Below are 24157 nucleotides of genomic sequence, written 5' to 3'. Positions count from 1 at the left end.
GAATTCTTTCTGCCAATGGTCTATTTGTGAGAAATTTAAAAAAAAAAGGCTAAAATGTAAAAAATTCGGCCCGCTGGACGGCCCACGCCGGAGGCCGGACGGCCCGCGCCTGCCACGTCATTGCTCAGTTTACCCTCTGCGTGAAGAAGAAACAGAGCGCCCGCGCGCGCACAAGCGGGATAGCAGATTGCTCCCCGTCTCCCCAATCCGGCGGCCGTGCTCCCACCGCGCCCCCGACGGAATGCGCGGTCGCCACCTCCTAAAACCCCTGCCCCTACTCACCCCTAAACCCCCCTTCCCGGCCGCCCGCCGCCCACTTCCGCCCCCGTGCTGCAGCCCATCCGCCCACGCCGCGCCGCGCGCCGCTGGCCGAGCCCGACGTCGGCATCTCCCGCTTCGCCTCCTCCATCCCGGGCTTCTGCGGCGCGCTCAAGCAGCGCTACTCCGACTTCGTCGTCCACGAGGTCGCCCGAGATGGCGCCCTCGTCCGCCTCACCTCCTTCGATCTCCCCGACCGACGGACGGCGAGGAGGTATTTCTCTCCCGAACTCCCACGCTGCGGGCTTGGATTAGCGGAATGGGCTGTAATCTTATCCGCCATGTCCGAGGCTCTGACCTCACTTCGGCTGCCTGGTGTTTGTGGATTTGCAGAGTGGAGATAATGTGGAGAACGGCGGATGCGACGCCACCGCGGATCCATCGCGGGCGCTCGAGTCGTTCCGGCTGCTCTGCGGCGAAGTGGATTATGACGCGTTGAGGGGATTCCTGGAGAGGGTTTCGGAGGGAGGGGATGGTGACTTGTCGCCAATCATTCTGTCAGCTGATTCAGATAAGGCCCATCGATCGGTGAGTTTGGTTATCCCGAACGTGGTTTCTGTGGATGCCTGGATGATATGTGTGTCACCTGTTCTGTTGTAATTGTTTTTGGTGCAGGAGGTGCACGAGTTCATCAAGAGGAATTTGAAGTTCCTGAACACGGATACGGTTGAGCACAGCGATGGCATTCAGAAATGTATTAGGGTGCGCTTGGGTTCAGGGCCACGTGGTGGGAGGGGAAGGAACAGGAGAGTCATGGACAGTTCAGGCTGGAGAGATGCAAGCCATTTGACAGTAGAGGCTCTACATCCTGGCCTTATCACCTGGGGAAGTTCCTGAGGTGCTGCCATTTTTTTTGTCATATGCATCTATGACTTGCTGAGATAAGAATGTGTTAGGATGCGAATTTGACTTGTGATTCCTATTTCATGTATTCTGATTTTGAAATATAGTAGGTAATAGTAAGAAATATTACCAGGTTTCACCTTTACAAGGAGAACAAGGACACACAAGAGGCACTAGGAGTTATAGGAAAGATGCTAGGGGTTCAGGTGGTCTCCATGTTTTACTTCAGCAAAGTACTTCACAAGTTTTCTGTTGAGTTGCTCAATTCTCATCGCTTCCATTGATTGGTTGGTGGTATTAATTTTCACAGCCAAGATCTTTTGGATTTGCAGGGACAAAGGATAAACATGCTGTTACAACCCAACAGGTATGCCCTGAGTTTTTCCCATTTATTGGTTTATTGTTGGACAATCTGGGTCAATATGGTCTGGTCGGGAAACAAAGTATTTGAATAGCCTTGATGAAAGGCTGATCTCAGTGTGAAGCATCACCCCCCCCCCCCCCCCCCCCCCCCCCTCTATTTTACCCCCCACTGTCCTGATTCCCTGCCTTTTGATCAGGTGACACTTTTAAAAGTGCATGCTAGTAGGTTGGCTGCTCTTAATAGAAAACTCGCAGGTATCAGAGTTGGAGACTTTAGGTAACCAGTGAAGCATATATCTATGAACCCCTTTATTTAAAATCACTGACTACTTAGCTACAAATGGCTCTTCAGTTACGTGAAGGAGGGCCTTACTCTTGGTCAGCTCAAAGGGAACCACTTTGCAATTACTTTGAGGTGCGTACTCTCCTTTCTATGTATGGCACTATTGGCAGCATAGCATGCTGGTCGTATGTCATGAATGGTCTTCGTGAAACTGCTTGCGCTTTGGCCAATTTTTATGCTGCACGTGCACTTTGAAACATGTCGACAAAATGCTTGGTGGCTTGCTTTTAATACAGTGTATCAGTGGTTATAAGTTTTAAGTTACAACTTATAAGGAACTTTAGAATTTTGTCCATCATTATGCGCCATTATCTTTGAAGGGCGGGCCTGGTGCAAGCGGTAGAGTCTTACCGCCTGTGACTGGAAGGTCCCGGGTTCGAGTCGCGATCTCCTCGCATTGCACAGGCGAGGGTAAGGCTTGCCACTGACACCCTTCCCTAGACCCCGCACAGAGCGGGAGCTCTCTGCACTGGGTACACCCTTTTTATTATGCGCCATTATCTTTGGTCCACTTACTCAGGCCATGATCTTGTTTTCTAATTAAAGAGTGAACAGATAATTCATGTTTCCCGTTTCTTTTATCTCTTCCAGGAATGTTATTGCAGAATCGGCCAATGCTATAAATGCCGCAGTTAATGGTCTAAGTAAAAATGGATTTATCAATTACTATGGCTTACAGGTACAGGAAACATGCTTCAAGTTAGTACTATTTTTATGTTATTATGTGATGTGTAGTTCATCATTTTGCTTCTTATGCCTTTTAAGAAATGATTTTTTGTTCGTTATTCTGCAAAACATAATAGTTTGTTTCCATTGTGTTTGATAGCGCTTTGGCAGCGGTTCTGTACCTACTCACTTTGTTGGTGCTGCTTTGCTTAGAGGAGAGTGGCGACATGCTGTTAGCTTGATTCTTGGTACAAGGGTAGGTGATATTTTTTCCCTGTTAAATAACTAATAATTTATGTTAAATTTGAAACTTCACTTCACTTCTACCAGTTTCATGCAATGAATGACGTGCAGGTACATTATAAATGGCATGGTGCTGTTGATGCAGCACTTAGGAGCATGCCCCGACATCTCACAGTGGAGAGAGCTATTGTAGGTTTTCTTGATCTTTTTGCAAACATAGTAGATGTTACGAAATAAATTCATACACCTTTCCCTTCCTAGCACATTTACTGCATAGTTTTGGGATGCTGGGATTTGATTGGTCCTATTCCTACAGAGTCCAGTTATATAAAAATGTAAGATGTATGCATGTGTGTTTCCCGCCTGCCAAGAGCTTTCTTGACTACACAATACACAGTCTATGTAACTGTTGAGGTGTTTGGTGCAGTTCCACTCATGAATTTTAAGTTCAGCAGTTCAGTTTTAGATTCAGTTTCAAACTAGGAGGCTCAGAGGTAAACCATGCCTGGCAATTGGTCCAGAGCGGTGAAAGTTGCTCAAATATTTGCATGCCTGGATAGACATGTGTATTACACTATACTAATTTAGGCACCTCTAGGTACTACCGTACTAGGCAGCACCATACAGCCTGCCTTACTCATAACGATTTGAAACATCGGGTAACACACAATTACTTTTTTCTGTACAAAATGTACCCACCCAAAAGATAAAAGTTGCTTACTTGCACAGTAAGAGGTAATAAATAGAAAAATTCCTTAGATTGAGTTTTGCATTTTCTGTTCCAATTCCAATATTTACTAAGTGATCATGATAATTCATGAATGCCATATTTTAATGTCCATTCTTGTTACCATTTTAAGATTTTACATTCTTGCTCGTTGTTAGTCTGAATTAAATTGCATTAATGTGGGAGCCTTTGTTTTCTTTCATTTCCAGCTTCAGAGATTGAAGAAGTATCCTGACAACTATCTACAAGCACTAATGGCTATACCTAAAACACTGAGGCTGATGTATGTTGCAATACATTATCTAAATTTTCATTCGTATTGCTAATTATGTAATGCAGAATGTGGTACATCACTGTTATGTAAGAAATTAGTATTCAAAATCTACTGTCAGAATATATTGTTAGGGCTTTTCGTATTTACTTTGTGCTCTGGTACTCCAATGGAACCATGCTGTGCAGGTATGTACATAGCTACCAGAGCTACCTATGGAACCATGCTGCAAGTATGAGAGTGGAAAAGTATGGTAAGTCTACTTGTGCATTGGATTCTGCTGCTCTTGTTCCAGCTGTTCTAAAACTAACATTTGGCTTTCTTTTCTTTTTTTGAACGGGAAAACCTTTGGCTTTCTAGGGAGTAGGGGCTAATATGTACTCTTGTTTCGTCTTTACATGCTAATGGCTGAACTCACAGGTATTTCACAAGTTGTAGAAGGTGACTTAGTTTACAAAACAGGGTCCTCTCTTGGAGAAGCAACTACCACAGATACGTTTGATGATGATGATAGCCATGTTAATTCATCTGAAATGGAAATGTCTTGTGAAACACTTCCTGAAGAAATGATCCAGTCTGTGAAGGTATGCTATAGAAGATCGTTACTGATCATACTTCTGATGGCAAACCTTTGCATAACACTGTTATAACGAAATTCCCAATCATGCGCTTCTCTTCTAGATAGTTGATTCTGAAGATTTATTGAAGGCAGTCTACTCGATTGAGGATGTTGTCCTCCCTTTGCCTGGGTGAGGACTGAGGAGCATATGCTTATGTCGTATGTTTTTGTGATTTGAGTGTTAATCACTTATGCTTACCCTTTTCCACGTGCAGGTCAGAAACATTGTTTCCTGAGAATGAAGTTGCTAGGATTTATCATGAAATAGCCAAGAAGGTAATGAGTTTTGTCATGAACTTTTAAGTTATTCAAGAGGTTCGTTGTGTTATGAACTGAAGAAACATCTGTAATGATAACTAAATTATGTTGTACAAGCATCTTTGCTCTTTTATGCCCAAGAAAGGATATATTTGAAAATTTTCTGTTTACATGCATATTATTTGGAGTATCTAGTTATGAAGTATATATGTTTAGTCTGAAAGTTATGGTGAGGAAATGATCTATTAGGTCATGAAGTTCCTTTTAACTTTTAGAGTGGTTCTTCCATCGGTTACTATATTATCTCTTTAGAGAAATCTGTGAGATTCAGAATTTTTGGTAAACTCATGGAATACGTAATTCTTCCAGTCAGAGTATGAAGAAGTGATAGAGTTTCACACGTTCAAATGATTTCTTGTCCAACGATTACCATAATGTTCATCTTAATTTTGTGACACAGGATGGCATTAGCCTGATAGAGAGCGCCCATGGTATCAAGTAAGTCGCTCTATCACAAGGTCCATTTTTTGCTATCTGACTCCTCTTTTGAACAGCTTAGTGGTGTTTACGAACTGTAATTATACACTGCCACTAGAAAGTTCCTTCTGATTTCACCAGAAGGAAAATGAGGGTTTTAAAATGGCATTTATCTATGTAGGCTTCAAATGTTGTGCCTTACATATTGGGGATATATTCCTTTTAGTTCCTTATGCACAATATACTTAGGCCAGTGGAGCAAGTTCTTATTTCGCATGCATTTCTTTGACTGTCATTTGTTAGGGACTTCTCGATTACAAGCATGAAAGGAGGTTACCGCTGCGTACTCCAACGCCCTATTGATTTTGAATGGTACACACAATACAAGCAGAGTTTTTCTGTTCCGTCGAATCAAATGCTTTGCCCCTTATCTTTTAGATTTAAACTCTAGTTTTCTGTATATTTATTCATAGTGAATTTAGATGAACTACCCAAGCTAATTGTACGTGTACTCCTATAAGACATTTGGTGCTATGATTTGTTTTTAATGAATGCAGGGACCTGATGACTTACAAAGATGACAATACACCTTTAGTACCAACTGATTTAGATGTTCTATCAGAAACCCCATCAGAAACAAATGAGCCGTTATCTGATGGGACTTGCAGTTGTCCATCAAGTGATTCCAGGTTGCAAGTTTCATTGGACACCTCTGGACCAACCATTGAAGCTAGCTCAGTAGAAACCAAATCAATTGGCATCTCAGATCTGTCACCAGAGAAACTGGCTGTGAAATTAGAATTTACTCTACCAGCATCATCTTATGCTACAATGGCCATAAGGGAGTTGACGAAAACTTCAACTTCGGTGAGTTCCTGCTCAATTCTTTTATTTGGTTTTGAAAATACTTAAAATATCTTTGCTACTCCTTCGTTTCATCTTTTGGTCATCGAACCGAACCATTGGGGCTCGAATAGTCACAAAGTTTCCGGGTTGACGGGGTCGAGGGATGGGGTCACGGAACATGGTACGCTAGTGCTACGCTACTCGCGAGAGATTTTTACACTTCGGGTCGAAAATGAACCCGTGAACTTGGGTCGGGGTCGATGAACCCGGGTCGAGGGTCGAAGGTAGTGAACCCGTTTTATGTGACTATGGCTCGACCACGATCACATAATTTTCTTTAGGGCATCTCACTCAATGCTTTCCTTTGACAGACAATTATCGTACAACTAAACAATTTATTTCTTCAGTTTGCACTTCAATGCTTGAACAAATCCACCACCACCCTCTCTTATAGTCCATAATGCTATGTTTTTCTTTGGTCATGTACAGGTTGCTTGCCAGAAAACATTAAACGGCTGACCAAGCCTTACGGTGTAAAATGCATTCTTCACAAGCTGGTATCCATTGTGACAAAAACACATCATGTGGGTTTAGCTGGTACGTCACGAGTGAAAATTTCTTTACCAAAATATGCCTTTTCTTCAAAACCTTAATTTCACATTATGATTTATGGACTTGTTTCCGTACTTGGTTGCCTGTAGATATTTTCTTTTCTGAATCATACAACTTTAGAGGATTTCTCTACTTATGGAGCTTCTAAAACAGATGGTCAATTACATGGCTGAACTACTACTTGAGGTTAGTTATTGAACATGAGAATTGCGTGTTTAGATCCTAAAAACTCTAATAATTCCCTGTAGTAGGTTGCCTTGAAGTTATATAATTTAATTTAGAATAAATTCACAGCAAATTCCTAGGCTTGCTTCTCATGGTTGTGTTGCTTGGATCCCTGGACATGAGAATTGCATGTTTAGATCCTAACTTTACAAGTTGATCAATGGAGATCAAAATTTTAATTAGAAAATGTAATTGGGGATTATATAGTGTCTTGGCTAGTCTGAATGTTGTTTCATTACGTGATCAATTCAAACCACTATGTCAAAATAAAAAAAATTAATAGTTCTTCGTGTCGTATAATTTTCTGTGGGTAGGCGGAGTTGTTCTTTCTAAAAGTTTGTTTTATCCCCAAATTGGTGTAAATCTGAACTTCTCTTTGATCAAATTCTTCCAAATTATTTTGGGCTCTATTTTCATTTGACTATTGGTAAGTAGTGAATTAGTATTGTGTGTGCAGACTGCAGAGCAGGAAGATGAGCACTTAAGTAGCCCTTCAAGTTAGTTTGAAATTAATATTTCCTATCATATAAGGGCCAAATGGAAGGGCGGGCCTGGTGCAAGCAGTAGAGTCTTACCGCCTGTGATCGGAAAGTCCCGGGTTCGAGTCGCGGTCTCCTCGCATTGCACAGGCGAGGGTAAGGCTTGCCACTGACACCCTTTCCCAGACCCCGCACAGAGCGGGAGCTCTCTGCACTGGGTACGCCCTTTTTATATAAGGACCAAATGGTTCTTAAAAAAAATATCCAGCTAATCATGTAACTAAGTGTACTTATTGCAATTAGTAGTGTAATTCAAAACTCATACATGGCATGGAATAACAATCTGTAGATTTGTCAATATACTAGCACTGTTTTTGGTCAGCAAAGTTAATGATTTTGCCTTGTTTTACCAGTTGATTTCATCTTCTTTTACCAACAAACTGTAGATCTATCAACTTACCCTGCAACGTTTGGCTTGACTCGTCTTATTTCATCCCAGTGTTTTGTAATTGTCGAGAGCTACCCTGATACATTGACACATGTACATAGAAATCACAATTGATGTTCTAGAACTCTAGAAGTTGTTACAGCATTGTTACTACCAGTTGCTCTTGATGCTAGCTGTAGATTACACTGCTATGTGAATGTGTATCTCATACTACATCGTTTTAAAAAACATGTATTTCAGGGCCCAAAGCATGAAACCAAGCTTCGGAAAAGAAGGAACATTTTGGTCCTAGCTCTCAGTAGGCATGATGAGTCTCATGCTGTTACATGATTTTTGAGAAAACTGGAACAGGTGCTGGTCTGTCATATATGGATGTAAACTTAGATGACTGAAAAGTAGCTTTACCTTTTGCAGATAGGTCTTTTAGTCTTTAGTTATGCATCCTATATCGTTATGTTTGAACTGAGGTCGCAACCGCGTGGGCATGCACGTATGACGATGGACTTCTGCGAGGCGTGCACTTCTCTATTCGCTCTGGACATGAGTTAGTACTGCTTTACCGTAATAACAGTACTCCCTTCGTCCAAAGTAGGTGTCGTCCTCGCTTTTTGATAAGCTAAACACTTACAATTTTGACTTAACAGCAATAATAACATAGTCTTTCAGTCCAAGGATATGCTAGAGTTGAAATCCACCAAGAGGCTCAAGTCATGGTTCAGGCACTTCAGTAACTGTTTTTCAAGTATTCCTATTCAAATATATATCTTTAGGTATATTCTAAGCTTTTAAATATCTTTTTATTGTCTTTCTCATGTCAATTTTGGTCTTCCTCTATCTCCTCATATTATTAGCTTGGCTTTGGACTCCACAATGCACTGGTTCTTTTGGAGGTCTTCTTTGAACATGGCTAAACCATTTCAACCGATGTTGGACAAGCTTTTCTTTAATTGGTGCTACCCTTAGGCGATTACGTAGATCATCGTTTCGAACTCGGTCCATTCTTGGGGATTATCGTTTCGAACTCGGTCCATTCTTGTGTGCCCATAAATCCATCGTAACATACACATTTCTGTAACACTCAATTGTTGAACATGTCGAATCTTTGTAGGTTAATATTTTGCTCCATACAACATAGTCGGTTTAATCGTCGTTCTATAAAACTTAACTTTTGTGGTCACAGAGAATGCCAGAAGCTTGTCGCGATTCACTCTGCTTTGATTCTATGACTAACGTTCGCATCAATATCTCTATCCCTCTGTAGCATCGATTTCATATGCTGAAAGGTATCTTTCTTAGGCACTACTTCCAAACTCATATCTTTCTCCTCATGTGCAGCTTCGTCAAAGTCGCATCTCATGTATTCGGTTTTAGTTCTGCTCAATCTAAAATCTTTAGACTTAAGGGTTAAATATATTAAAATATATTAATATATATAAATTGTTAGATAAATCGTTGAATTTATTTTTATAATAAACTTATTTAGAGACACGATGTTGCTAATATTTTTGCAAATTCTAACGCGCGGCCAGTCGTGCGTTTTGCGTGACGCGGGCCAGCTGACACGCGCAGCCCACGCAACCTGGCGCGCCACTCCTATGCAGCCCACTCGCGCGGGACAGCACCCATTTCCGCTCGTCACGTAGAGGCGTACAGCAACACGAGCTCGCCAACACTAGTTTTTTCTGATTTCCTGCCTATTGCTGTGTCGGTCCAAGGCTCTCTGTACTGAGATGTATATCATGAGATTCCAGAAATTGATGGATATCAGATTGAACACTTTTCCTTGTTCTATGTAATTTCAGTCTTTAATTTCCTTTTTTATTTCTGTTCTCAATTTCAATTTTTTATTTTGAGTGCTGTATTTCAGTTTCTATTTTTAGGTTTTCAGTTTTTTTCTAGTGTTTTTTAGTTCCAGTTTTCAGTCAAGTTTTGTTTTTGTTTTTTTGTTATATTTTCTAGTCACCCTTTTAGGTTCGAATGCATTCCTAAATCATACATATTAGTTGTCTCATCTACAATATATAAGTTGTCATAAAAAGATAGTCATTGCACACATAAGTTGCCACAAAAGAATTTTGCCTTCCCCAGCTTGTGCAGTAGCTTCTATTTTTAAATAATTTACCCTCCCTCAAGTTGTACGGTTATAGTATTATACGGTAGTAACTCCTTTTAATATTTTTTGCCCCCAGCTTATGCATAATGAGCTGTTCGGCTGATGGTTTCTGCGGCTGATAAGCCGATTGATGTAGTTTTGTTGTGAGAGAAAAACACTGTACCATGGCTGGTAAGTTCAAGCGAACACTGTATAATAACTTTAGTATATTTTTGGAGTAGCAACTTTAATTTTACACGTTAGTAACTTATTTTGATTTTTTGCTCCAGAGCTCGTGTATGCCATGTAAAAACTTTATTATATTTTTGGAGTATTAAGTTTAGTATTACATAGTAGCAACTCCTTTCATAAATCTCCTAGCAAATTTTTACACATAAATTGCTATTGAAATAAAATTCTTCGAAACCTAGACAAGTGGGGTCTAGTTTTGTTCGTCTCACCACATAGAACACAACGGTGCAGACATAATTAAAAACGGACACATCATTCAAAAATTATAGTCGTTCAAAGAAAATGTTGTGCTTTTTTTTTTTGTCTCAGCTAAAGTCACACCTGCTGAAAACGGAATTTGGTCTGGGGCTCTGGGTGCCTGGCAGAGGAGTGGAGTGGCGGGGTGGCGCGGAGGGGTCCTGCTCTCTCCTAAAGCGCGACGGTCACGCGTTAACGTGACTCTAATATTTTTTATGAACCAGTTAGATTTAAAATACTAGTTTGATCGGCACGAATATTACAGCGACACTTATTTTTGGATGGAGAGACCGTACTACTATAAGGTTAGACGGGACAGTGAGAGTATACTACTACAAGGTTCGGCAATCTATATGTATATGCATTTATATAAATTATCCATATGAGCAAACCATATTTTAGAGGCCATTCACTAAAGTTCATTTGTGATCCTCACAACAACACACAATAACTTGTACGTGGTAAAGGGAAACTTTACCATATTTTTCGCCCTTCATCAACTTTCAGGCTGCAACTTTGTCCGCGGAGGATGGTCAAGAAGTCAATACCAAAAGCATATGCTTTGCGCCTTTGCCCTAAGGGAAATGCTCAAAATTTCCTTAACCTCCCGTCTGATCTTTAATCGAGCTTTGCTTTCCAAAAGGATATGCTCAAATACATTTGTTTAGTTTCAGTGGTTTCTGACTTGAGACATTACCTCGCCTGATTCCAGAAAGACTTGGACGCTGTTTGGTTGGCTTTTTTTTGTTGTTGAGGAAAACAGGAGGGTGCAGACCCACCCCTACTGTGCTTTTTATTATTAATGTACAAGTGTTTACAACAGAGGTTATGATACAAAGAGAGTAACAAAGAAAATTAAAGCTATTACACCGCCAACCGATCACGTTAGTTATTGTTTGGTCGACGTACTTTGTAAACGGATGACACGGGAATAGTTACGCGCGTTCAGTGCGCCGATTACGTCCGATCGTGGGTAGGAAGCGATCACGCTGGCGTCCACGTGAAAATATAACTGCCTTCCGATTCCCACGCCTGGACCAAACAAGATACGTAAATAAGGGCCCGTTCGGTTATCTCTGTTCCTGGCCGTTCTTCGCCGGAACAGTTCCGACGCTATTCAAATTATTGAAGGAAACCCGGACAGGAATCATTCCCATCCTCGACCGAACGAGGCCTCTAGACAAACAGCACCTTGGTATCCAGCGGCAGTGGTGCTAATGCAGCGTGCTATATATTTCTTAACACAAAAAACTTGGTCCTCAATGCTTATCGCTTGTACGGTAGGCACCCATGCGTTGAACCAATATATATTGTCAGTTTGTCACAAACTATGAACATCAGTTCGAAAGCTCCGCTGCGGACGTCGGGTATTGGATATAAGCATGCTTAGCCCATGCACGGTCACCCTGAAACTTGCCGGTCATCTAGACACTGAACACGAGTCATCCTTCGAAAAAAACATAAACGCGAGTCGGTATCAATATCTTTCTCCCCCGACAAAAACATCACCATCACTATCCTTTCAGAGTCTCGTTCGCCTCATCAGAAAACCAAGGAAAAGCGCGGCGGAGGGACCGGTTCCGCACCTGCAGCGACCGGGGCTGCAAAGCCGAAGCATTTGCCAAGTCCTGGGCGGAATCCATGTGCCGCACATGGAACCGCACGGTGGCCCCCCCTATCCCAGCCCACCGCTGCTTGCCTGCTTTGCCGATCGATGAACGATAACGGGTGAACGCCTGGACGGTGATAAGCGCACCGCCCTCTCGCTCTCAGCGCGGAATCAGGATGGGAGCACCGCACCCGGCGAGAGCTGAGAGATACGATATGCCGCCGCACACGCAGCAGCGTTTGTCACGCTCAGGGTGGCCCGAAAAAGCATGGTTGGAAGAGGTACTCCCTCTGTCCCGAAGTGTCGGTTTTTTTTTTCTTTCAGACATCTGACCATTCGTTTTTTTTTTATAAATATCATTTATTTTGTTATGATTTATTTTATCATTAGAGATACTCTAATAATGATTTATTTATTTTATAATTTACATAAAATTTTTAAATAAGATCAACGGTGATGTAGACTAGGCCCGATCTTTCGAAAGGTATGATAGTGTCGATTGGTGGAGACTCGACATTCACGATCTAGGCTTCGAACCAAGACTGATTCGGACCCCGCAACCGTTACACCACTGCTCCGTCGGTTATCAATCACGCGAACGCGATTGACCTCGCCGAGAAGACTTTCCTGCAAGCGAATCGAGAACACAAGCAAGAACGGGATGAACGCAATCTGAAATTGCAAATAAATATGAGGCTTATAAAAACAAGAAGGAGTTCAAGTCTTTATTCGAAAGGACTAATCGCCACAGGCGAACAAGATCAAGAACTGGGGCCCTGGTTCACAGTAAGTAGCCTTGGCGGCACAGTTGCAGCAAAACGATGTCCGTTTCACGAGGAAATCAAGAACTAAACAAAAGCCAAAGCCTAAGAAGAGCGACGACTGCTATTTATAGAGTCTTGGGCGTCACCCCTCTGGACGCGCCCCTAATGGGCCCAAACACGATACACGGTCCAACGGACCAAAAGACGGTGTCGCAGCACCCTGACAGATTCTGGATGCTGACTTGTTTCGATGATTCCCGTTGATTCTGAAGGTCTTTTGACGTGATACCACTTGGATCGGCTTCTTTATCAAATTAGATTTCCAACCATATGTGGATTATCGAAAACGGAGTCCGGATGCGTCCTGGGTGACCAGTTTAAGGTAGACTCGAACTTGAGTTACTTTGGACCTTCACCTTGGGGACTCGAACCGAATTAGCCTCGGACCTCCTTCTTGACTTGGACACCCTTGCTGGCCTCCTACCCCTCCATACCATGCGCCAAACATGGTCATATGTATGGATGTCATGTCCTCATCAAACGGTTAAACACGATGGGACGTCAGGGCGCAGGAATGGACGAATGGCAATCGCGTCCTAGGACCGACCGGAGAGGGACCGGTAAGCACTCGCTCTCGTATGTAACGAGCACAGCAGCGCACCTGCAATTTTTGCATAGCAAGTCAATGGGCGGATCCAACGGTGGGGCGGGGGGGGGGGGGGCTCGAGCCCCCTACCCATACCGGAGGAGTGAAACCCTTAGAGCCCTCATAAATTTTTAGATAAAATTCTATAGTGTAGGTGGGGCTAAGATTTAAGATCGAGCGGTATGTGTTGTTCAGACCCTCTAGAATTTTTCTAGATCCGCCGCTATCATAGTTGTCGTTGTCAGCGCACTTGTACTAGGTCCGTTATTGGTTGCCTACACCATCTTCTGCACGCCGAGATCGGTGTACAGTACCTCCGGGGGTTCTGCTCACCACCCACATTTCGCACAGTGCGTGCGGATCAGTGCAAAAATGGCACCATCTTGGTGGCAATTTCGCGAAGAACTCGGATGTCTTTGCGCGACACGGAAAACCGCAAAGCAGGCCGCACGAAAATAGGAGCAAAGACTGCGTCAGCTCCAGCTCCCAGCTCCGTGGAAAATTCGCCGGTTTTGGATGCATGTATGCATCCTTCAAGCCCGCGCAGGGGCAGACCGGCAGAGCGTGACTGACTGATTGATGCAGCAGCAGCAAGCCTGCTAGGAAGCCTCCTGGTCATGTGGGTCGCCCAGGCCCATGCCATGCCAGCCTGGCACATACGACAAGTGGGCGTCGGCTAGCGGGTTCCTTAACGAAACGGGTTAGCAGCGCTTGACGCTGTGATGAGACGCTAAACAGTCACGGGTTGGATTCAGAGATCTTGACTGACTGGTTCGTATCGTTGTTGGTTTATGAAGAAGTACGACTAGCTAATTTATATGAAAAAAAAATACTATTCCAACTAAAAATTTACGATCATCTACGACAGCCCCGAACAGGCTGCAGATTGCGATCTCGTGCAGTGCACGCGGGCAGAGGGCGATTAAAAAGTCCCCCAGCTCCCCGCACCGGAATAGTAGGATTTCCAGACACACAGAGACAAACGGAGGGGCAGAGAAACCCTTTCCACGCAGATTCATCCGGTTCGGACCACGCGGGGCGGGCGCGGGAGAGAGAGGAAGAGATGAGCGCGGCGGAGGAGGACGCGGCTGCCGCTGCGGCGGATGGGGAATCCGGAGGCGGGAGCAGCGGCGCGGGGTCGTCGGAAGGGGGCGCGCGGCGCCGGTTCGACGACAAGGGGCTCGTCGCCCGCACCTCGCTCATCCTGTGGCACACGCACCAGAACGACGTCGGCGCCGTGCGGAAGCTGCTGGAGGAGGACGCCGCGCTCGTCAACGCCCGGGACTACGACAGCCGCACGCCGCTCCACGTCGCCGCGCTCCACGGCTGGCACGACGTCGCCGAGTGCCTCATCGCCAACGGCGCCGACGTCAACGCCCAGGACCGCTGGCAGAACACGGTGGGTGGGTGGGAGTGGGGTGGGCCAGTCTCCTCCGACGATCCTCGCCTGCCCCTTGCATCTGCGTTTGATTTGCATGCTCTGTCTGTTCTCTGTCTGTTCCGATGTCGCGGGCTCGATTTGGGTCGATGCTGCGCCTTGGGCTCTTTGTTTTCGTGTTGGAACGATTCAGAGGTTTCAGATCCTACTCTCTTCTGTTGGGATACGATTGGCTTGTCGAATTTGACAATTTGGAAAGGCACGCGATCAGCTACATCCACGCTCTGCAGCTTTTCATCCTACTACTGCGTGGTACTCTTGTCATCTTCTGCGTTGGGCTTGGGAACCGGTTTTCCTTAGTGTCTCAACCTTGCTGCATTTGAGGAATTTGCAGATTGCGCTGCGAATTCATGGGGTCTCGCGCTTGCTATGTTGGCTTGTCAAATGTACCGGTGCTACAATGATCGGTTAATTTCGCTCTAAGCGTGTTTGTATGACATTTGTTGCCTCGCGACGAGTCATACTTTCATTGGGTCTCGATTGTTGCTTATTTGGTTCGGTTTGGTGTTAAGTTTTAATGTAGAAGCGTGGCGTGGTTCTGTCCAGTGCACTTCTAGGTTTATGTTTGCTGATGGGTTATATTCGTGCTGTAGTGCTGTAAATATTGACTGGCTTGGTCCAGACTCTAATATTATGATGTCACACTTAGGACGATTGCTAATCATGCTAACATTTCTTTGGTTTGTGTACAGCCACTAGCTGATTCGGAGGGCGCAAAGAGGCAGTCCATGATTGAGCTGCTCAAGGAGCATGGCGGATTGACATATGTATGTGGTCGATAACTTGATTTAACAGGTTGTCTTGGTTATTGGATTAGGTTGAATAGGTTTGACCTGTAGCTCAAGATTACTAAATCTGTAACTTGAACACCAGGTATTCCAATTCCACCTGTCACTGTATGGTATGGATTTAGTGGGTGAGTCCCCTCTATATTGCTCTGCAGCTGTTATCGGTGCAATGTTTCTAAATACGTATCCAGGACACATGGTCCCCAATATTGTTGTCGGAAGTAGAGGTGTCCTTTCTTTTTTTTGGCAAAATATTAGGTGATCTAAGGGGAGGGCTTGCTGATTTACACATGCTCTGTTTAGTTGATACTTTTGGTTTACCTTTTGCTTGCAACTAGATTAATCATGCTCTACTGGACTGAGAGTTTTTAAACTGGCGGTTGTAAATATGATATGATTATGCAGGTTGATGCATCATGTGATCGTTCTCATCTCCTTCGAATTTTTCCTTTTTACCCTGTAGGGGAAAACTGGAAGCCATTTTGAACCAAAGACGATTCCACCACCTCTAACAAATAAGGCTGACTGGGAGATTAACCCACTTGAATTGGACTTTACAAAAGCACAAGTTATCGGAAAGGTTTCAAGTCTTGAAACATCTCTTTCTCAATACAATTATTTGATAAAGTATAGCATAGTTTAGTGATTTACTGTACTTCACTTTTAGTTCCTTTTGTATTGGGTTGTCTTAAGTTTGTGAAACCTGCTTCCTACAACAGGGCTCTTTCGGTGAAATTCTGAAAGCAAATTGGCGAGGAACACCTATTGCTGTCAAGCGCATTCTTCCATCCTTATCTGATGACAGGCTGGTGATGTATGTCAATCATATCAGAATAACTATCGACCTCCTTGCTTGCTCCAACTGATTGACTGTACACCAACTTTTCATCAATCATAGTTAACTATAGTACATGTTTGTGTATGCATATATTTATGTAATGTTTTTTTTTCCTTTCCTGCAGCCAAGATTTTAAGCATGAAGTCAACTTGCTAATAAAGCTGAGACATCCAAATATTGTCCAGTTCCTTGGAGCAGTTACAGAAACCAAGCCTCTAATGCTAATTACTGAGTTTCTACGAGGAGTATGTATTTTGCTTTGTGTTCAACTATTATTTTGTGTCGACTATTTGAAACCTGCTCATGTTAAGTTAAATGCATTTTTCAGGGTGATCTTCATCAATATCTGAAGGACAAAGGTGCACTCAATCCACTTACCGCTGTTAGTTTTGCACTGGATATTGCAAGGTACCCTCACCTCATGTGCTTGACTCTTAGTGCATACACCTCTGTTTCACTGTGTTTGTCCATAGCACAAGTACTTGATTTGGGATGGCCATGCGCTCCCCTATTAATTACATGATACAACTATTTCTCTTGTTTCAAAGCACTTGATTCGGGATAGGGAGTGAAAACATATATACAATAATTACACAATTGATGTCCTCAATGGACGAACATTGCGAGACGTATTCTCCCAAGGGCGAGGACAAACACAGCGAAACATCCTCGAGTAATATTGTGTTCTCCTCGAGGCCTTTATAGTTGTAATATAGTTGTTAAGAACAGCCATTATGCTGTTTAAATAATTTCTCGTGTAATATATAGTAGTTAAGAATAGCCTTGACCGTGAGTCAGGGACGTAGCCAGCGGTGGGGCTAGGGGGGCTTCAGCCCCCCCTACCCATCCTGAGCACGTGGAGTTTTCCTAAGTCACCCCTTAAAATTTTATGCATACATGTATTAGGTAGGAGGGGCTAAGGTTAAGAGAAGATAAAAAAACCTCTATTCTTTTGTTCAGCCCCTCCTAAATTTTTTTCTGGCTTCGTCACTGCCGTGAGTACCTTGACTCTGCAGTTACAAATGCATCTATTTATCACCCCTTGTGAGATCATGTCAAATCTATTTAGTTGACAGCATTATAAACTTATAGTAACATGGTCGGTTGGATCTATTTGAACTGTAGATTGAGATGGTGTGCCATAATCGTATATGCATTCTAGTTATGCCATAAACACCATATCCTTGAGCCTTCATATACTGCCTGCATATATTTCTGACTCACCTCATTGCATACCACTGTCACTCCTCCAATGTATTAGCTGGTTTTCCGTAATTCTTAGCTGTAATAATTGATTTTTGTGTTATTTTCTTCATTATGTTTGTTCTTTTGCAGAGGAATGGCATATCTTCATAATGAGCCTAATGTTGTGATTCACCGAGATTTAAAACCAAGGTTTGTCATGGGATTGCTTGCTTTTGATAATGTGACAATATTTTTTGTCCCAGTCTAACTCAATGTGTCAACTTCTAGAAATATTCTTCTGGTGAATTCTGCTGCCAACCACTTGAAGGTTGGAGACTTCGGCCTTAGCAAGATCATCAAAGCACAGCATGCGAATGATGTATACAAGATGACTGGAGAGACAGGAAGCTGTAAGCTTCAGGAGCTGCCACTTTCCTTTGAATATCTTCTCTTGAATTCAATATATTAATGTTTAACTTTGGACAAACATAGATCGGTACATGGCCCCTGAAGTTTTCAAGCACCGGAAATATGACAAGAAAGTTGATATCTTCTCTTTTGCCATGATTCTATACGAGGTAATTTCATCCCTAAAAGTAGAAGCCAGCACCCAGCAGTAAGGTGGTGTCACTGAATGACAGATTATTCTGTATGATCGTAGATGCTGGAAGGTGATTCCACCCTTCTCCAACTACGAACCTTATGAGGCTGCTAAGTACGTGGCAGATGGGCATCGCCCAGTTTTCCGTAAAAGTCATACCACTGAGTTGAAGGAGTATGTATAAGTCAAAATATCCTTGACACTCTTACAATTACCATGTTAACATGGCGAGTGTGCTGTAGTATTTTAACTTGTTTTTCCTATTGCAGTTTGGTTGAGCTATGTTGGTCTGGGGATATCAGTCTGAGACCATCTTTCTTGGAGATCCTCAAGAGGCTTGAGAAGCTCAAGGAGCATTATTCGCATGACAACCACTGGCATTTGTTCCAGTAGCAGTGCATATATATAATTATATATTCTTTACTACAACTCGTGTCTTGAATGGGATTTTCTCGGGAGATCTGACATTGATGACTGTACAAAATTAGGTGCCTCGAGAAAGGTCCACCGAGACTGCAAAATTTTCTTGCTGTTTTACGTCGATGCTATTTCTGTTAAACAAAACAGAAGCTTTTGTTTGTACCACATCCTTTGCAACTTTGGCTTTAGGTTTTCTTGTTGAATCTCTCCGTAAATTATGAAAAATGTTCAGCTATTAGACCATAGTTCTGCAGCATATAGGTTGATGTGGGGTTCTATAGATCAGATGGTTTCCTTTTTCTGTTCTTTTCTGTTGCCAGGATCTTTATATGCTTATTATTGAGAACTGCATTGGCAATGGGAAGTGAATTTACCTTGCATATTCTGTAAGTGTTACTTGTCAAAGTTACTGTAAACTTTATACGGAGAAATATTTGTGGATTACAAATTTTGTTGTTTGATTACAATATACTTTGTTACCTTTGTGATTTGGAGAAGGTGATTCTTTGCAATTTCCTGAATGAACTGGTAACTGTTACGAAGCTACAGTCTCAAGTTTCGCCTGTAGTATATGATAGTCATCATGTTACCAGCCATCGATCATTAAAATCATGGTGTAGCAACTGTAGCATATGGTAGTTATCAGGTTACCGGCCATCAATCATTGCAGTCATGGTGTAACAGCCATGCTGCAGACTACACCCAGACGATTACATGTGGAACTGGCGACTGGGTCTAGGAACGTCGTGCTTTTCATCGCTCAAGCTTTCATAATATCTAGCAGGTAAAAAAAAAGAAAAAGAAAAGAAAAAGCAGGCGCTCCAGATACACAACTATCACGTAAAGAAGAGTCAACACGGTGCTCCAGAAGTCCAAATTACAACACGAACTATTGAATGGAAGACAATTTAGTTTCCCTTTTAAGTTTCTTAGAAGTTTAACTGGACAGGCTAAGGCTGTGTTTAGCTGGGGGAAATTTGAAAATTTAGCTACTGTAGCACTTTCGTTTTTATTTGACAATTAGTATTCAATCATGGACTAATTACGCTCAAAACATTCGTCTCGCGGTTTCCAACCAAACTATGCAATTAGTTTTTTTTTCGTCTACATTTAATGCTCCATGCACGTATCGCAAGATTCAATGTAATGGCTACTGTAGCACTTTTTGGGAAAACTTTTTAGAACTAAACAAGGGCTAAAGCATAGTGAAGCATATTTCTCTAGTGTGACATACCAGTTTCTTACATGGGATTCCAAGCTCTGTAACAGATCGACAGTTCACCCAAAAATAGGTTACACCTGCGCTGAGGTCTACCATGAATCATGGGGCAACTACAGCAACTTCTTCCTCTCAAAGAAGGTCTTCAGGTGCCACAGCTGCAAACCTGCCACTGATAAGCAGATGCCAAGGGAGAGGAACCCTAGCCAAGCCATCCTTGAGTTTGTTCGCCTGTTCAGGTCCTGCATTTCCTCTTCCCTGGACACAAGACATGGCCATGCGGTATCAGAATTGCTTTTTAGTTTTTCCGCAAAATCCATTTTCTCGCTGGCTTAGTAGACTACTACCTTTCACGCAGATAAAACATCTCTTCATGTATATTTCTTATAGTTTCCTCTAGCTTCTTCAGCTCCAATTCCATCATCTGCAACATATGAGCAACACACGTGCATGAACAGAGGAACTAAGAAACAACATGGCAAAAAGTAGTACTATTCTCACAAAAATAAGACAATTTGCTCAGTCTCAGGAATTGATTATGACTTATGACTTATGAGCAGTGTCAACATGACCAATAAATAACTAGAGGAGCAAATGCTATATGGGACACATTATTAGCAATATCAATTCCTAGATAGCACTAAAAGTTTAAATTACAACCTGATAACTTGCAAATATGAGGTGAAAAGCAGATAAGCTGTCACAGCCACCAAAATGCCCGATTTCAAGTTCTAAGAAGTCAGCAAAAAGATAAGTCTTCTTTTCTCCCATTCCTTTTTCTTTCAATGGAAAGTTAAAAAAAAAAACCTTATGATCAGCATTAATAACATATAATAGTTCAATGCTAAAACCATGACATCCCACCTTCATCACATATCATATCTCTGATACCACTTATCTAGAATTTTATGCCAAGAGACCAAACTCGTTTAACATATATTCAATAAGAATCTGACTATAAATCACACATGATGCTTACCATTAAGTCATGCATAATTAAAACAAGATAAAAAAAACACCAAGTGAGAGACATTACAAATGTCAATTGTGTATCATTCAAGCACAGTCAACATGGTGCACAACTTGTATGAAACTAAGAAAACATTGCAATGAAAACCAAGAAAAAATATCACAAAAAAAAGTAACAAGCAACCTGTTGGTTACTAAGCTTATGACCTTTCTATATCCACATTGAACATATAATTGAACTGTAGCAATAACTTACTAATATCAATATAATTTTAAAAAATGAGCTTCTTGATTCAAATTACAAAACCACACGAACATATTTTTTTTCCCAAAAAAATCCAGCCCCACGTGTATCATACTTGAACCCAGCACCAGGGCTAGAAAATATCAATACAGCACAGGTAGCAAAACTAAAAAGAACTCATTATGAACAGCGTAAAACAGGCTACAAAAGCATACACGATCCATACCCAAATTGAACCTAACTTATTTCAGAAAATTGAAAAGCTCTAACCAGTAAAATCTAGGAGTCCAACATACAAACACACCAAAATCACTAGCAAGCTGAAAATTGCAAAACCAAATGCTCTTCAACATCAACGTGAAACAGAATTGATCAACAAACTGTCAGCATGCACAATCGGAAAATTACTCCTGTCTAAACATACTAGTCCCACAACCGCACAAGTTAGTCCACACTCCACACCAAGCACCCAAATCGAAAGAACAGTCCTGTAACTATGCTGCCACAAGTAAATTAGAACCCATGATCTATTTTCTCAATTCCAAAAAGTGAACCACTAGCCAACGCTGTATCTATCGACGTGACCAGATTGGTGGTGAATTGACCAAAACAAAGGTAGGAATCTGGAGGGCGAAGCGAAATACTCACATCGACCTTGCCCTTCTTGGCGACGCTGGGATAGTCCTTGGCGGAGACGCCGCTCCTCCAGTCGAACTCGAACCCGATGGTGACCGGCGGCTTGTGGTCTGGCGCCCAGAAGCAGGCCAGGTAGTCGCCAGCCTCTGCCGCGGTGAAGGCGAAGTGGCCCGACTGCACGTTCTCCGCGTAGTGCATGCTGTTCCCGTACGGCGAAGTCACCTGCCCATCAATCGAAGGAAAGTGCCCCCAATCATCACACGCACATTGCCATGGGTTCCCCTCCCAAGCCAGATCACCCAATAGCCGCTTGGCGCTGCTCGCTTGCTTACCCTGAGGGAGATGCGGTGCGATTCGGGGAGCTGGGCGTCGGGGAAGTTGGGGTCGGGCCCGACGATGTGGTACTTGCCGACGGCCATGGCGTTGACCTTGGTCTCGTCGGAGATGCACTTGGTGTGGCCGGACTCGAGGTCGAACCGGAGGGCGCGGACCGGCGACGGGGCCGAGAGGAGGGCGGAAGCGACCAGGAAGAGCAGCGCGGACGGGCGCAGCCACCTGGAGGCGGGGGATCCGAGGCGCCGCGCGGCCATCGCCGGAGATCGGGGGCTGGGGAGGTCACGGGGCTGGAATTCGCGTTTGGCTTGCGGGGAGGCCAGGGGAAGACGATGACGCGATGCGCTGGGCCGTGTCAGAGAGCGCGACTAGTTGAAGAGGTTTCTCAAGTCTGACGTCAGGGTGCTTAAAGCTGCAGTGTAGGAGTAGCTTGCAATTGCAGATTAATGGCACTATAAAAAATTTTTGATACTCCATATAATTTCATCTAAAAACAGCTTCATATACTTTGTTTAGCTCTGTATCTGCCCCTATTTTGAGATGGTCACCATTCTCCAAACTCTGGCAAAGCACCATAATCCAATTTTCGCCAGAAGTTGTTGCTCGTGTCCTAAGTTCAAATTTCTTTAGCTATAAAAAATAAACTAACTTATGAATAAACTCACAACATCTCTAATGAATTGAGTTATGAGAATATTGTCATTTTGTCATATAGAGTTTGATTGGTTGTCCAACCTAGCGTTGGTAAGCCGTGCGCAAATGCAAGTTCAATTTAGCCAGAATATGGGGATGTAACTCAAAATACTTGGTTGGCAGCCCAACATGAGCCAAGCATACAAGAGACCAGCAATAATGCACGCTAACAATCGCGTTGGCTTCAGCCCAAGGCCTTCCACGGTGTGAAAAGTGAAGCCTAAAAAGTTTCATACCTCACCACTCAAAGTTAGCACCACTCTCTATAACTTGCAATGTGTAAGCATCAACATTGTTGATGGGCCCATCAACCAATAAAAATTTGTTGTAAAAAAACCAATAAAAACTACATAAATACTTGTCACTTCCCTCGGGCTCTCTCACTATCTTGCCACAAGCTATTCTTCTTTAAATCATCAAACATCGGTTCTTATCGATGCATCGCTCCTAGAATTTATGGAATAATCATCACTACCTGTAACGTGTGGAGCAGTGCTTAATTTCTCTCTCTCTCTCTCTCTCTCTCTCTCTCTCTCTCTCTCTCTCTCTCTCTCTCTCTCTCTCTCTCCAAGCTTCACTTTTAGCCCACAATATAAAGGGCCTAAAGTGACGCTACATGATGGCATGGACAAACTATAGCTAACAAGCTTGCAACACACTCCCTACCGCAGCATGTTCGTTTGGCTGTGGCTTGTCGTAAACGATCGTAAATTTTCAGCCGGAATCGTATTTTTCTCTCACACAAACCAGCCAGCAGTACTTCTTCATGAACCAACAACGATACGAACCGGCCAACCGAACAGGCTGCTAGTCCTCATGAGTAGCACATGCATTTAGGCTTATTTGGTTGATGGCTTCAAAGTTGTTTAGGGGGAGGGCCGGAGGGGTGATTTCGACATACGCCCTTATTTCCCTTCTCTCTCCTCTTCTTTCTTTCTTCATTCGAGAGGCTGGTGGGTGTTGTGGTTCCAACATAACAGGAGATATCTCACCACCGCCTCAACACGTTCAAGCAACTGTTTCACACTTTTGTGATAGACTGAGCTCTAGATTTTAATCTCGCCTTTATAATATCACAGTTGGTTGGTGAATCGTTTCAGATAGCCTGAAGCGTGAATATTTGTGATTGGCCCATGTAAAAGTCCAGAGTGCAGACGAAGTTTTTAAGATTGCAAGAAAAAACAAAAAGTTTTAAAAGTCCAGAGTTCAGTTGCAGGGAAAAACAACGAAGTTGATTGGCCCACGTAAAATCTAGAGTGGAGACGTAGTTTTTAGAAAAAAACCAACGAATGGCCCATGCAGGTCTCGAACCTACGAGGTTCGCGTTTTTAGCTCGACAATCTAACTAACAGAGCTAATAGGTCTGCTTCAGTTTTTAAGGATCATTTTAAATAATCTATTATATAGAAAATCGCATTATATAGAAAATTGCTGACTTCTATCTATGCTTGCATG

The 24157-nt window shown here is 42.9% G+C and overlaps 2 protein-coding genes and 1 pseudogene across 2 annotated transcripts; 2 read left to right on the top strand and 1 right to left on the bottom strand.

Annotated features, from left to right (window-relative positions):
* Positions 1-241: 241 nt before the first annotated feature.
* Positions 242-8403, top strand: LOC136547300 (uncharacterized). Its single transcript, XM_066539254.1, is given in 23 exon segments — positions 242-283; positions 285-524; positions 652-846; positions 934-1093; positions 1096-1156; positions 1295-1367; positions 1472-1528; positions 1722-1801; positions 1877-1939; positions 2459-2546; positions 2694-2789; positions 2888-2965; positions 3713-3786; positions 3963-4027; positions 4195-4358; positions 4456-4523; positions 4609-4669; positions 5112-5149; positions 5432-5500; positions 5686-5995; positions 6464-6571; positions 6676-6772; positions 7979-8403. Coding segments are annotated over 21 exon segments (2112 nt in total). The 3' UTR covers positions 6494-6571; positions 6676-6772; positions 7979-8403.
* Positions 8404-14226: 5823 nt separating this feature from the next.
* LOC136547299 (serine/threonine-protein kinase VIK-like) lies at positions 14227-19082 on the top strand (annotated as a pseudogene).
* A 717-nt stretch (positions 19083-19799) lies between these two features.
* LOC136547298 (transmembrane emp24 domain-containing protein p24delta9-like) lies at positions 19800-22379 on the bottom strand. The gene is made up of 4 exons (XM_066539253.1): positions 22009-22379; positions 21689-21898; positions 20175-20251; positions 19800-20085 (listed from the first exon to the last, which is right to left on the bottom strand). The coding sequence occupies exons 1-4, from the start codon at positions 22264-22266 to the stop codon at positions 19941-19943; spliced, it is 690 nt and encodes a 229-aa protein (XP_066395350.1). The 5' UTR covers positions 22267-22379; the 3' UTR covers positions 19800-19940.
* Positions 22380-24157: the final 1778 nt, after the last annotated feature.

Source organism: Miscanthus floridulus, chromosome 3 (assembly GCF_019320115.1).
Source record: "Miscanthus floridulus cultivar M001 chromosome 3, ASM1932011v1, whole genome shotgun sequence".
NCBI lineage: Eukaryota > Viridiplantae > Streptophyta > Magnoliopsida > Poales > Poaceae > Miscanthus > Miscanthus floridulus.
This window is presented reverse-complemented; position numbering and strand designations above follow the sequence as displayed.

Excerpts from the sequence above, each read along its gene's own strand:
- LOC136547298 (XM_066539253.1), bottom strand. The coding sequence starts at position 22,266 with ATGGCCGCGCGGCGCCTCGGATCCCCCGCCTCCAGGTGGCTGCGCCCG. Across the intron at positions 21,899-22,008 it reads CGCACCGCATCTCCCTCAGG|GTGACTTCGCCGTACGGGAA; the intron begins GTAAGCAAGCGA and ends ATTGATGGGCAG. Across the intron at positions 20,252-21,688 it reads CCAAGAAGGGCAAGGTCGAT|ATGATGGAATTGGAGCTGAA; the intron begins GTGAGTATTTCG and ends CATATGTTGCAG.